The sequence below is a fragment of the Mobula hypostoma genome, chromosome 6 (genome assembly GCF_963921235.1).
Source record: "Mobula hypostoma chromosome 6, sMobHyp1.1, whole genome shotgun sequence".
NCBI classification, from domain to species: domain Eukaryota; kingdom Metazoa; phylum Chordata; class Chondrichthyes; order Myliobatiformes; family Myliobatidae; genus Mobula; species Mobula hypostoma.
In genome coordinates, this window is record NC_086102.1 from 130,863,829 (window position 1) to 130,877,629 (window position 13,801).

The window sequence follows — 13,801 nt, forward strand, 5'->3', positions numbered from 1 at the left end:
AGGAATTCTGGAATATAAATAACCAAAGTTCAAAGTAAATTTATTATCAAAGTACATCTTTGTCAGCAAATAATATTCTGAGATTCATTTTCTTGTGGGCATTCATACTAACTGCAAAGAAACACAATAGAATCAATGAAACACCACACACAATGAAGATGGACAGACAGCCAATGTACAAAAGACCGCAAACTGTGCAAATACAGAAAAAAGAGGAGGAAAGAAACAAAATAAATAAATAAATAATACTGAGAACATGAGTTGTAGAGTCCTTGAAAGTGAGTCCATAGTTTGTGGAACCTCAATACAAATGAAGCCACATAATATTTACTATTTGATGTTCAATCCACGTGTATTTTTTCCAGCAGCAGACTTATCCCTTTCATCAGTAATCCAGGATACCCGCTTCCCTCCAATCTGATTTCCAACATAACATGACATCCTATCATCTATCTGCAAACCCAGTCCAAAAGCCTCGGTTTCTCGCCTTCAGAATTATTGTCACTATTTGCAAGTATTCAACGAAAATAAATGGAAATCATTTTGTTTAAATCTCACCAATGATTTTTCTCTCTGGGTTGTTCTCAGTAGCATATTAGAGATTTTTTGTAAAGATATAGTGAGATTAGCAAGAATCACCATTTCCTTGATGTGTTTGACATAGTAAAATAACCTAGAGTGCCTGACAGGGAGGTTCAGATAAAATGGAACATTTTACAGTCAATCACAACGGTGGCATGAAAATCAGCAACTGGAAGCTTGATCAAGAGTTAGGTTTCGAAAGAGTGTCTTCAAGGAGGAGGGCAACATGGGGAGAGAGAGAAAGGAAAAGTTAGGAAGAGAACTTTTGACCTTACGGATCTGGTGGGTGAATTTTAACATTGTGGTGTTGGGTAAACAAGGTGAGATATGAGTTGCATGTGAATTTTTGGTGATTTTAATTGGATGGGATAAAGGTATAATCAATTCAACGTCTTCTGTTTGACTTCGGATCAAAATTAAATTAATCAAGTGTTTTAACCCAGCGCCACAACGGGAGGAACTACAAATTCAGTGATTCAGCTTCAGACTGTTCATTACCTTTGGGAGCGGGTCAGTCTTGCACAGTCTGCTTCTGCCACGTGATTCTGTAACCTGAGCCACACATTCCAAGCCTTCAGCAGCCTCTGATCTAATCTGAGCAACTCACTGCCCCCTCTCCTCCCAGCCTTCAATGAGCTCAGCTATGCAGAAGATTAAACCAAAACGTGAGCTGGTCCCCGATCACCCCGTTGCTTCGAAGTTCACCCGGGATCTGAAGTACGCCCTGGAGCAGGAGGACTCCGGAGAGGTGAGCTTCCTCCTCCAGCAGCGGGCTCACAGCGCCAATGCCATCATCGAGCTTTCCAATGATGACTGGATGAAAGAACCGTCTGCTCAGCTGGACCCTCTCGTCTTGCTCGGTCAGCCTATCACATTTCATTCAAGTTAGAATTTAGTCTTGCTAATGGGGCTCTTTTATTTCCCCTCTGCACTCGGCAGAGGGCTCATCCACTGGGTGTATGTGTTTAGAACTCAAAAATAGGAAAGATGCAATCACTCTGGTGGGATTATACTACAGACTTCCATAGCCATCAGGACAGTGAGCAATTGATATGTGAAAAGATTAGGGAAAGGTGTAAAAACGACAGGGGTGTTATCTTTTGCATCTCCCCCTCCCCCTCCAGCTTTCAAATCCCTTACTCACTCTTCCTTCAGTTAGTCCTGACGAAGGGTCTCGGCCTGAAACGTCGACTGCGCCTCTTCCTATAGATGCTGCCTGGCCTGCTGCGTTCACCAGCAACTTTGATGTATGTTGCTTGAATTTCCAGCATCTGCAGAATTCCTGTTGTTTGGGGTGTTATCATAGGTGACTTCAACTTCCCCAACATTGACTGGCACCACCTTAGTGCAAGAGGTTTAGATGGGGCAGAACTTGTTTGGTGCATCCAGGAGGGTTTCTCAAGTTGGTATGTAGCTAGTCCAAAAAGAGGAGGGGCAGTATGGGACCTGGTGTTGTGTAATGAGTCTGGCCAGGTGACCCACCTTTTAATAGGAGGTGGTGAATTTAGTCAAAAAGAAAAAGGAAACTTATGTAGGATTTTAGGAAGCTTAAATCAAAGAAAGCCCTGAAGGGTTATAAAGAAGCCAGAAAATTACTCAAAAAAGAGAACTGGGAAAGTCAGAAGGAGCCATGAGAAGTCCATGGCAAGCAGGATTAAAGAGAATCCCAAGCTATTCTATACATATATCAAGAGCAAGAGGATAACTAGGGAGAGGGTAGGACAACTCAAGGATAAAGGGTGGAACGTTTGCTTGGATGCGAAGATGTGTGTAAGGTCCTTAATAAGTAATTTGCGCATCAGTATTTACCAAGGAGAAGGAAGTAGTAGAGGATCAGTGCTAACCTTCTAGAGCATTCCAAGATGAGGAAGGAGGTCGTACTGGGTCTCTTAAAGAATGTTAAGTGGATAAGTCCCCAAAGTCTGATGGTATTGCTGGGGCCTTGACCAATATCTTTATGCCCTCGATAGCCACAGGTGAGGTCCCAGAGGATTAATGTTGTTCCATTACTCAATAAGGGAAACAGAATAATCTTGGAAACTATAGACCGGTGTGTCTAATAGACTGAAGAGGATCTTATGGATAGGATTTACGAGCAATTGGAAAACCATGGTCCAATTAAGGATAGTCAACATGGATTTATGTGGGGCAGTCATGTCCTACTAACTTGACTGTTTTTTTGGAGGTGATGAAGGTGATTGATGAAGGTGTAGTCGTGGAGGTTGTCTGCGTGGATTTTAGTAGGTATTTGAAAAGTCCCCCATTGAAGATTTATCGATAAGATTAAAACGCATGGGATCCAAGATGAATTTGCCATTTGGATTCAGAATTGGCTTGTCCATAAAAGACAAAGGTAGTTGTTGACGGTACTTATTCTGGTTGGAGACCTGTGACTAGTGGTGGATGAAAATGTGCATGGATGGCTTGGCAAGCTTGCAGATAATACAGAGGTTGGTGGCTTTGTAGACAGCATAGGAGACTGCCAAAGTATACAGTAGGATATAGATCAGTTGCAGATATGGGCACAAAAATGGCAGATGGATTTTAACCTGACCAAATGTGAAGTGTTGCACTTTTGGAGGTGAAAGGTAAGACCCTTAACAGTGTTGATGTGCAGGAAGATCGTGGGACTAAATTCATCACTCCCTGAAAGTGGCTACTTGGGTAGGTTGGGTGCTTAGGAAGGCACTTAGCATGCTTGCCTCTATTAGTCAAGGAAGTGAGTTCAAGAGTCAGGAGGTTACTGTCGTTCAATGGTTTAATGGTTCAATTTAATATCAGAGAATGTATACAATATACAACCTGAAATTCTTACTCTCCGCAGACATCCACAAAACAGAAAAAAAACAAGTGAATGACAGAAACATCAGAACCCCCAAAGCACCCCCTCCCTCCTCCCATGCACAAACAGCACCAAAAGTAGCAACCCTCCCCTCCCCCCACTTGCTCCAGCAAAAGCGCCGACCCCCATCCACCATGCAAAGCTCCCAAAGAGTCTGTCAAAAATTTACTGTCCATCCCAACACTTTAACATCTCAGACAAACTCTCTCTCACTAGTGAGCGAGAGAGAGATATTGCTCCTGCAGCAAACGAGAGTGGGAGAGCAGCAGCTCTCTGTTCCGATGTTATGATCTGCTGCATTGCTTGCCCGAATCCCCTGACTCCAGATCTGACAGGGAGAGTGTAGGGGCCTTCTAACAGCAGCGTACACCACCTGATGGTTCGAGCTCCAACAACACTTCCATCAGTGACGTCAATCAGGAGCCAGGTCGTCTATGGGGCCCGCACCTGGCGATAGTAAAGCACCAGGCCGCACGGCGAGTCCAAGAATGAGAGCCCACCACCCGTGGAGAACTGTAGCTTGACCTGCAAGTCCGGATCATGGACCCTGACAGGGCCCCAGCCATCTTGAAAAGAAAAGAGAAACGTGAGAAAAGAAGAGGAGGAAACCGTTTCACAGGCGAACTGGAAGGGGTTGCTTTGGGTCTGCAAAAACCCTTAGTTTTATAAAACTCTAGTTAAGCAGCATCTAAACTACTGTATTAGGTTCTCATCACCCTCATGACAGGAAGGATGTCAAGGCTTTGGAAAGAATGCAAAAGAGGTTAACAGAGGTGCTGCCTGGATTAGAGGGCATGTGCTATAAGGAGAGATTGAATAAACCTGGGTTGTTTTCTCGAGCGGTGGAGGTTTATAGGATTATGAGAGGCAAGGATAGACAACCGGTATCTCTTACCCAGGGTTGAAATGTCTAATACCAGAGGGCCTACATTTACTGGGAGAGGGGGTACGTTCAAAGAAGGTGTGCAGGGTAAGCTTTTTAAAACAGAACAGTGAGTGCATAGAATGAGCTAACTGGGGTGGTAGTGAAGGCGAGTACAACAGGTCTTCAAGGGGCTCTTTGATAGGCACGTGAATGTGCAAGAAATGCAAGGATATGGACTTTGTGTAGGCAGCAGGGATTGGTCTAGTTGGGCATTCAGCCCAACATTGTGGGCCAAAGGCTTGTCCTGTGTTGTGTTCCAGGCTCTGTGTTTATCAATATCAATGTGCCTTGTTTATTAATGCATGGAGCTTGAATTTTTCAGTTTTAACTAGATCCTGCCTCTCAACAAGGAAGAAGTTTTTTTTCATTAGCATCAGCATAATACCATGTCAGTAATAATTGCCAACCATGGAGAAATTTTGCTTTAATTTATATTGTGTAAGATTGCATTGCTTTCTCAATCAGACCAATCCCCATATGTGCTGTTGAGTGGTGTGACGAGAATGACCTTGTCACCCGTTGTCACTTTGAATGTAACGTGAATTTGAATGCACTCATGCTAATTTAAAACTTGCACATCGGTTGACAATTTTGTTAAGTCAAAAAAATACTGGATTTTGTGGAAGTGGGAGAAAAAAAAACACCCTTGAACGAAAAAAGACTTAAGTCCTATTACTGTCAGTCAATCACAAAATATCAGGTTATGATGACATTGCTGTTTGTGGGAGCTTGCAGTACACAAATTGGCCAATGTGTTTCCTGCAGTTTAACAAGTTCTACACCTGAATAGTACTTCATTGGCTATAGAATGGCTCCAGGCCACCTGAAGCTGTGAAAGAAATTACCTTATTGCAAGCCCTCTTCTTAATACAGTTCAGTTGAAAGAAGGAGTTTCAGGACATCGCAAGGCACTCCAGTAACTATTACCAACAGTTAATTGAGGAAGGAGCATTGGCCAGGAGCTCAAGGATGCAAGAAAAGAAGCTTTCATTCTTCCCTGCCATTCTATATGATTATGGTGAATCTATCTCAGACCTCTAGTCCTCCTCTTGCCAGATCTCCACAGCATTCGATTCCCTCAATCTTTCAAATATTTATCTACTTAAATACTTAGTGATCCAGAGAAAAGGGAAATTTCTATGCACCTCGGTTTTAAATGACCAGCTTCTTATCTCACCTTGTTGAGATTCTTTCAGTGGTGAAAACATCTTGACATCTATCCTGTCAGTATCTTTTGTGTCTTAGTAAAGTCCCCCATCATTCATCCAAACTGCAAGACACAACTTGATTAGCCTCTCTTGATATGTCAACCATGTCGTCCCAGGTGAATCTCCTCTGAGCTACTGTACCTCCAATGATGCTATATTGTTTTGCCTTGGGTAAGGGGACCAAAACATTACAATAGTTCACGTGTAGCTTTACCACCACTCTATCCTTCCCTATGATACTGTGAAATATTTAATATCAGCCTGAGGGGCCAGGTGGGATCTCAGTAAAACAGCTGGAGCAGAAGGCAGCACTTATGAATGCACGGTACTCCCTTGAGTACTGTAATGAAACGTCACCCTAGATCTTTCTGTGAGTGTCATCCCATAACCTCAGATTGTATGGCAGGAACTCTCCCAGTCAGCCATGACTTCTGAGCTCTCTTTAACCACTGAGATGGATTTCTTAAGGTTGATAACTTGTCTATCTCCATTGTTGATGAATTAGGCAGCCAAGGCAGCAGATGGGCCAGTAGAATGTTTTACCTGATGGAAAGATAACTCTGCCATGGACGGTCCCAAGCCCAGCTGCAAAAGGAGGAGGACTGGGCATGGGGCTAGCAAAGCCATCCATAAAAACCCATTACTAGAGAAGCTCCGAAGACCACATCCCTGGGAAGAAAGGATCTTTGAAGATGAGCTACAGCTGGGGATAACTTGAAAAACTGTTCCAGGACAGAGAACTCTGGGGACTCTATGCCCCGGTAGGGGTGATGGGCTTGAGAAGAAGATGGAAAGAAGATGGACAGTGAGAGTAGGAACGCAATGAGGTGGAGGATAAATGCGTGGCTGAGGGATTGGAGCAGGGGGCAGGGATTCAGGTTTTTGGATCATTGGGACCTCTTTTGGCGCAGGCGTGACCTGTACAAAAAGGACGGGTTACACTTGAATCCTAGGGGGACCAATATCCTGGCGGGGAAATTAGCGAGGGCTACTGAGGTGACTTTAAACTAGAATGCTTGGGGGGTGGGAATCAAGTTAAAGAGACTAGGAGAGAGGAGGTTAGTTCACAACAGGGGGATGGGAACCAGTGCAGAGAAACAGTGGGGTGTAAAATGAGGGTAGAAGCAAAAAGTAGTAAGGTGAAAAGTAAAAGTGGCAGGCCGACAAATCCAGGGCAAGCATCAAAAAGGGCCACTTTTCAACAGAATTGTATAAGGGCTAAGAGAGTTGTAAAAGCGCGCCTGAAGGCTTTGTGTGTCAATGCAAGGAGCATTCGTAACAAGGTGGATGAATTGAAAGTGCAGATTGTTATTAATGAATATGATATAGTTGGGATCACAGAGACATGGCTTCAGGGTGACCAAGGATGGGAGCTCAACATTCAGGGATATTCAATATTCAGGAGGGATAGACATGAAAGTAAAGGAGGTGGGGTGATGTTGCTGGTTAGAGAGGAGATTAACGCAATAGAAAGGAAGGACATTAGCCGGGAGGATGTGGAATCGATATGGGTAGAGCTGCATAACAGTAAGGGGCAGAAGACGCTGGTGGGAGTTGTGTACAGGCCACCTAACAGTAGTAGTGAGGTTGGGGATGCTATTAAACAGGAAATTAGAAATGTGTGCAATAAAGGAACAGCAGTTATAATGGGTGACTTCAATCTACATGTAGATTGGGTGAACCAAATTGGTAAGGGTGCTGAGGAAGAGGATTTCTTGGAATGTATGCGGGATGGTTTTTTGAACCAACATGTCGAGGAACCAACTAGAGAGCAGGCTATTCTGGACTGGGTATTGAGCAATGAGGAAGGGTTAATTAGCAATCTTGTCGTGAGAGGCCCCTTGGGTAAGAGTGACCATAATATGGTGGAATTCTTCATTAAGATGGAGAGTGACATAGTTAATTCAGAAACAAAGGTTCTGAACTTAAAGAGGGGAAACTTTGAAGGTATGAGACGTGAATTAGCTAAGATAGACTGGCAAATGACACTTAAAGGATTGACGGTGGATATGCAATGGCAAGTATTTAAAGATTGCATGGATGAACTACAACAATTGTTCATCCCAGTTCGACAAAAGAATAAATCAAGGAAGGTAGTGCACCCGTGGCTGACAAGAGAAATTAGGGATAGTATCAATTCCAAAGAAGAAGCATACAAATTAGCCAGAGAAAGTGGCTCACCTGAGGACTGGGAGAAATTCAGAGTTCAGCAGAGGAGGACAAAGGGCTTAATTAGGAAGGGGAAAAAAGATTATGAGAGAAAACTGGCAGGGAACATAAAAACTGACTGTAAAAGCTTTTGTAGATATGTGAAAAGAAAAAGATTGGTTAAGACAAATGTAGGTCCCCTACAGACAGAAACAGGTGAATTGATTATGGGGAGCAAGGACATGGCAGACTAATTGAATAATTACTTTGGTTCTGTCTTCACTAAGGAGGACATAAATAATCTTCCAGAAATATTAGGGGACAGAGGGTCCAGTGAGATGGAGGAACTGAGGGAAATACATGTTAGAAGGGAAGTGGTGTTAGGTAAATTGAAGGGATTAAAGGCAGATAAATCCCCAGGGCCAGATGGTCTGCATCCCAGAGTGCTTAAGGAAGTAGCCCAAGAAATAGTGGATGCATTAGTGATAATTTTTCAAAACTCTTTAGATTCTGGACTAGTTCCTGAGGATTGGAGGGTGGTTAATGTAACCCCACTTTTTAAAAAAGGAGGGAGAGAGAAACCAGGGAATTATAGACCGGTTAGCCTAACATCGGTAGTGGGGAAACTGCTAGAGTCAGTTATCAAAGATGTGATAACAGCACATTTGGAAAGCGGTGAAATCATCGGACAAAGTCAGCATGGATTTGTGAAAGGAAAATCATGTCTGGCGAATCTCATAGAATTTTTTGAGGATGTAACTAGTAGAGTGGATAGGGGAGAACCAGTGGATGTGGTATATTTGGATTTTCAAAAGGCTTTTGACAAGGTCCCACACAGGAGATTAGTGTGCAAACTTAAAGCACATGGTATTGCGGGTAAGGTATTGATGTGGATAGAGAATTGGTTGGCAGACAGGAAGCAAAGAGTGAGAATAAACAGGACCTTTTCAGAATGGCAGGCAGTAACTAGTGGGATACCGCAAGGCTTAGTGCTGGGACCCCAGTTGTTTACAATATATATTAATGACTTGGATGAGGGAATTAAATGCAGCATCTCCAAGTTTGCGGATGACACGAAGCTGGGTGGCAGTGTTAGCTGTGAGGAGGATGCTAAGAGGATGCAGGGTGACTTGGATAGGTTAGGTGAGTGGGCAAATTCATGGCAGATGCAATTTAATGTGGATAAATGTGAAGTTATCCACTTTGGTGGCAAAAACAGGAAAACAGATTATTATCTGAATGGTGGCCAATTAGGAAAAGGAGAGGTGCAACGAGACCTGGGTGTCATTATACACCAGTCATTGAAAGTGGGCATGCAGGTACAGCAGGCGGTGAAAAAGGCGAATGGTATGCTGGCATTTATAGCGAGAGGATTCGAGTACAGGAGCAGGGAGGTACTACTGCAGTTGTACAAGGCCTTGGTGAGACCACACCTGGAGTATTGTGTGCAGTTTTGATCCCCTAATCTGAGGAAAGACATCCTTGCCATAGAGGGAGTACAAAGAAGGTTCACCAGATTGATTCCTGGAATGGCAGGACTTTCATATGATGAAAGACTGGATGAGCTAGGCTTATTCTCATTGGAATTTAGAAGATTGAGGGGGGATCTGATTGGAACGTATAAAATCCTAAAGGAATTGGACAGGCTAGATGCAGGAAGATTGTTCCCGATGTTGGGAAAGTCCAGAACGAGGGGTCACAGTTTGAGGATAAAGGGGAAGCCTTTTAGGACCGTGATTAGGAAAAACTTCTTCACACAGAGAGTGGTGAATCTGTGGAATTCTCTGCCACAAGAAACAGTTGAGGCCAGTTCATTGACTATATTTAAGAGGGAGTTAGATATGGCCCTTGTGGCTAAAGGGATCAGGGGGTATGGAGAGAAGGCAGGTACAGGGTTCTGAGTTGGATGATCAGCCATGATCATACTGAATGGCGGTGCAGGCTCGAAGGGCCGAATGGCCTACTCCTGCACCTATTTTCTATGTTTCTATGTTAAAGATCATGGAAATATAGGAATGAATTTGCAGCAATGGATCCTCTACACTTTAGAGGTTCTGTAGGATAAAGTCACTGATCGTGAATGCATTTTGCTTTTGTGGGTGGGCTTGTTGCCATGGCAATTCTAGACTTACTTATCTTCCTTTGGTCTTCCCATAGTATATGCCTGCAAATCATCTTAATCTCCTGCTCCAAAGGGTGCTACAGAGGAACATTAATAGAAAAAATAATTCATTCTAACTGCCCTATAATGGAATATTAAAGCAAGGGATCAAACACTTGGGATTACAGAGTGTCTTAAAGGAGTAAAAAGATCAGGGCGTCTGAGGGAGTGAATCCCAGGGACTGGGGCCCAAGCTGCTGGAGTAATGAAAGTCAGACATGGGCAAGATGTCACAGAGGAAGGGAAGATATCTTGGTGGGAAGTTAAAGAAAGAGGGAGAGGCGAGAGAGACCTGGAATGAGAATTATCGAGGCATTTGGAGATTGGGATCCAGGACAGATCAGTGAGCGTGGGTCTGAAGGAAAAGTACAAATCAAGATATGGGCAGCAGAGTCTGAAACATTCTAAATTCATTGGAATTATTCAGACTTTCTCAAAACCTAGAGAAATTGTTTTTCAGCACTTTGGGTATGGAAGGAGAGAAAAGGATTGTTGGCAACAAGTCAGCCCACTGACTAAAGGCAAGTTCCATGAATGCTAGATTTATACTGGACATTCACACCCTGAGGGTGGTGTTTGTAAAGAATTAAACTGGGTATTTTATTTTAAAATCAACAGGGAATTTTACCCAGTTTCTCTGCTTCTATTTCTTTTTAGACCATATATAATTGCTATAAGACATAAAATATAGGAACAGAAGAGGGCCATTCAGCCCATCAATCATAGGCTGATCCAATTCTTCCAGTCATCCCCACTCCCCTGCCTTCTCCCCATACCCTTTGATGCCATGGCTAATCAAGAACCTATCTATCTCTGCCTTAAATGCACCCAATGACTTGGCCTCCACAGCTGCTTGTGGCAACAAATTCCACAGATTTACTACCCTCTGACTAAAGTAATTTCTCCATGGGAAATAACTTTCCCATATCTAATCTGTTCAGGGCTTTTAACATTCAGAATGTTTCTATGAGATCCCACACCCATTCTCCTGAGCTCCAGGGAATACAGCCCAAGAGCTGCCCAACATTCCTCATACAGTAAAGCTTTCATTTCTGGAATCATTCTCGTGAATCTTCTCTGAATCCTCTCCAATGTCAGTATATCCTTTCTAAAATAAGGAGCCCAAAACTGCACTGAATATTCCAAGTGTTGTCTCATGAGTGCCTTATAGAGCTTCAACATCACATCCTTGCTCTTATATTCTATACCTCTAGAAATGAATACCAACATTGCATTCGCCTTCTTCACCACCGACTCAATCTGGAAGTTAACCTTTACAGTATCCTGCACAAGGACTCCCAAGTCCCCTTGCAGCTCTGCATTTTGAATTCTCTCCCCATCTAAATAATAGTCTGCCCGTTTATTCCTTCCACCAAAGTGCATGACCATACACTTTCCAACATTGTATTTCAATTGTCACTTCTTTGCCCATTCCCCTAAACTATCTAAGTCTTTCTGCAGGCTCTCTGTTTCCTCAACACCACCCACTCCTCCACCTATCTTTGTATCATTGGCAAATTTAGCCACAAATCCATTCATCTCATAGTCCAAATCAGTGACATACATCGTAAAAGCAGCGATCCCAACACTGACCCCTGTGGAACTCCACTGGTAACTGGCAGCCAGCCAGGATAAGATCCGTTTTCTGCTGATCAGCCAATGCTCCACCCATGCTAGTAACTTCCCTGTAATTCCGTTGGCTCCTATCTTGCTAAGCAGTCTCATGTGCGGCACCTTGTCAAACGCCTTCTGAAAATCCAAGTACACCACATCTACTGCATCTCCTTTGTCTACCCTGTTTGTAATTTCCTCAAAAAACTGCAGTAGGTCTGTCAGGCAGGATTTTCCTTGTTATTCCTTATTATTTTCTGGAAGATAAGATTAGCTTTATTTGTCACAGGTACATCAAAATGTTCAGTGAAATGCCACATTTGCATCAAATCAAATCAGTGAGGATTGTGCTGGGCAGCCAACAAGTGTTGCTGTGCTTCCAGCACCAATACAGTACAGCAATCCCACAACTCACTTACCCTGACTGTGTGGCTTTGAAATGTGGCAGGAAACTGGAGCAGCCAGAGGGAAAACACTGGGTCACAGGGAGAACAAACAAGATTCATACAGACAGTGGTGGGAATTGAACCCTGATCAGTTGGCATTGTAATGTGATTCTGCTAAACGCTACACCACCATGCCACTGCCAAACCTATGTCCTGAACTGTCTGGAGTCCTGATACAAACACATTGAAAACACACAGACTCAGCCTGCTATTTTTAGCCTCTTACAACACTGAAGTCACGGGGCTGAAAAGATATCAGTGCCCCGTTGCTAGGTGCTGGTCGGAATATTGGAATACTTCGCATAGGAAAAAAGCACACTTGCATTCAAAAGAGCCAGATCACAGGGAAGCTCAAAGAGCTTGTGACCCATTATCTTGTTCCAAATTTGATTGCACACAAATAAGGTCATAAAGAAATGAGATGTCTGCACTTAAACCCTGCCCTCTCAGCACTGAAGCCGCAGGGTCTTACGGGGAGTCCTCCCGTGCCATCTTTGAGCCTTTTGATCACCTGTGGCACTGGGACATGTGAGCCCACCTCCCTAGGCTGAGGACTAAGAGGGGGTGGAGAGTTGATTTCTTAATGTAAGGGATAAGGGTGAGCTTCATGCTCTAAGGTGTTGCACCGGAGGAAGCCCTGGTGGAAACGGTGCCAGAGTTAGCCCGGGGCATCAGTCAGATGGAGACGTGCTTCTGGTGACAAGTTTATTTACTGAGCAAACCCAACTATACCATGGCAGGGTTAGCTGGCACTTCATCTTCCAAGAGAAGCATAACTCACATTTTTATGGCACCTATCAGAATGTCCTCCCGAGCTTTCAAGCCAATGGGGAGCTTCTCAAATGTTGTTACTCTTATAAACACAATAATCTATACACAAGATCTCACATTGAGCTAAATGGCCAAATAATTAGAATTTAGCTACTAGTTCACATGCTATTAGATATTTGTATTAATGAGCAGGTGTACTGGTGCATCTCATTGAACTGAATTGTCTTTATTACTTACTTCCTTCATATACGTGAGTAAAAATCTTTGTTACATCTCCGTCTAAATGTGCAATTTAGAGTAATTTATAATAAATATTATGTACAACAGGATAGTCAATATAACATAGAAATACAATTGTATCAGCATGAATTAATCAGTCTGATGGCCTGGTGGAAGAAGCTGTCCTGGAGCCTGTTGGACCTGGCTTTTATGCTGCGGTACCGTTTCCCGGATAGTAGCAGCTGGAACAGTTTGTAGTTGGGGTGACTCGGACCCCAATGATCTTTCAGGCCCTTTTTACACACCTGTCTTTGTAAATGTCCTGAATAGTGGAGAGTTCACATCTACAGATGCACTGGGCTGTCTGCACCACTTTCTGCAGAGTCCTGCAATTGAGGGAAGTACAGTTCCAATCTAGGCAGTGATGCAGCCAGTCAGGATGCTCTCAATTATGCCCCTATAGAAAGTTCCTAGGGTTTGAAGGCCCATACCAAACTTCTTCAACCGTCTGAGGTGAAAGAGGCACTGTCGTGCCTTTTTCACCACACAGCCGGTATGTGCAGATCACATGAGATCCTTGGTGATATGTATGCCGAGGAACTTAAAGCTCAACCCAGATCCATTGATGGCAATAGGGGTTAGCCTGTCTCCATTCCTCCATAAAGTGGCCACAGAGTGTAAATTTAAAAAAAGAACCAAGTAGTGTAAAAAGAGAAAAAAAAAAATGCTCATGGGTTCTGATGATGGAGGGGAAGAAGCTGTTCCAAACACGTTGAGGGTGTCTTCAAGCTCCTGTACCTCCTGACTGATGTCCCGGCTGCGATGGTCCGTAATGATTGATGCCACCTTCTTGAGGCATTGTCTTTGAAGATGTCCTTGATGGAGCTA

The 13,801-nt window shown here is 43.5% G+C and overlaps 1 protein-coding gene across 1 annotated transcript in view; it reads left to right on the forward strand.

Moving 5' to 3' along the window:
- The first annotated feature begins 1,221 nt into the window (after positions 1–1,221).
- Positions 1,222–13,801, forward strand: part of asb18 (ankyrin repeat and SOCS box containing 18) — a 59,923-nt gene continuing 47,343 nt past the window's right edge. Inside the window, exon 1 of the mRNA XM_063051717.1 lies at positions 1,222–1,442. Coding sequence (XP_062907787.1) covers positions 1,226–1,442 — 217 coding nt within the window. The 5' untranslated portion in view covers positions 1,222–1,225. The remainder of the gene's footprint in view (positions 1,443–13,801) is intronic.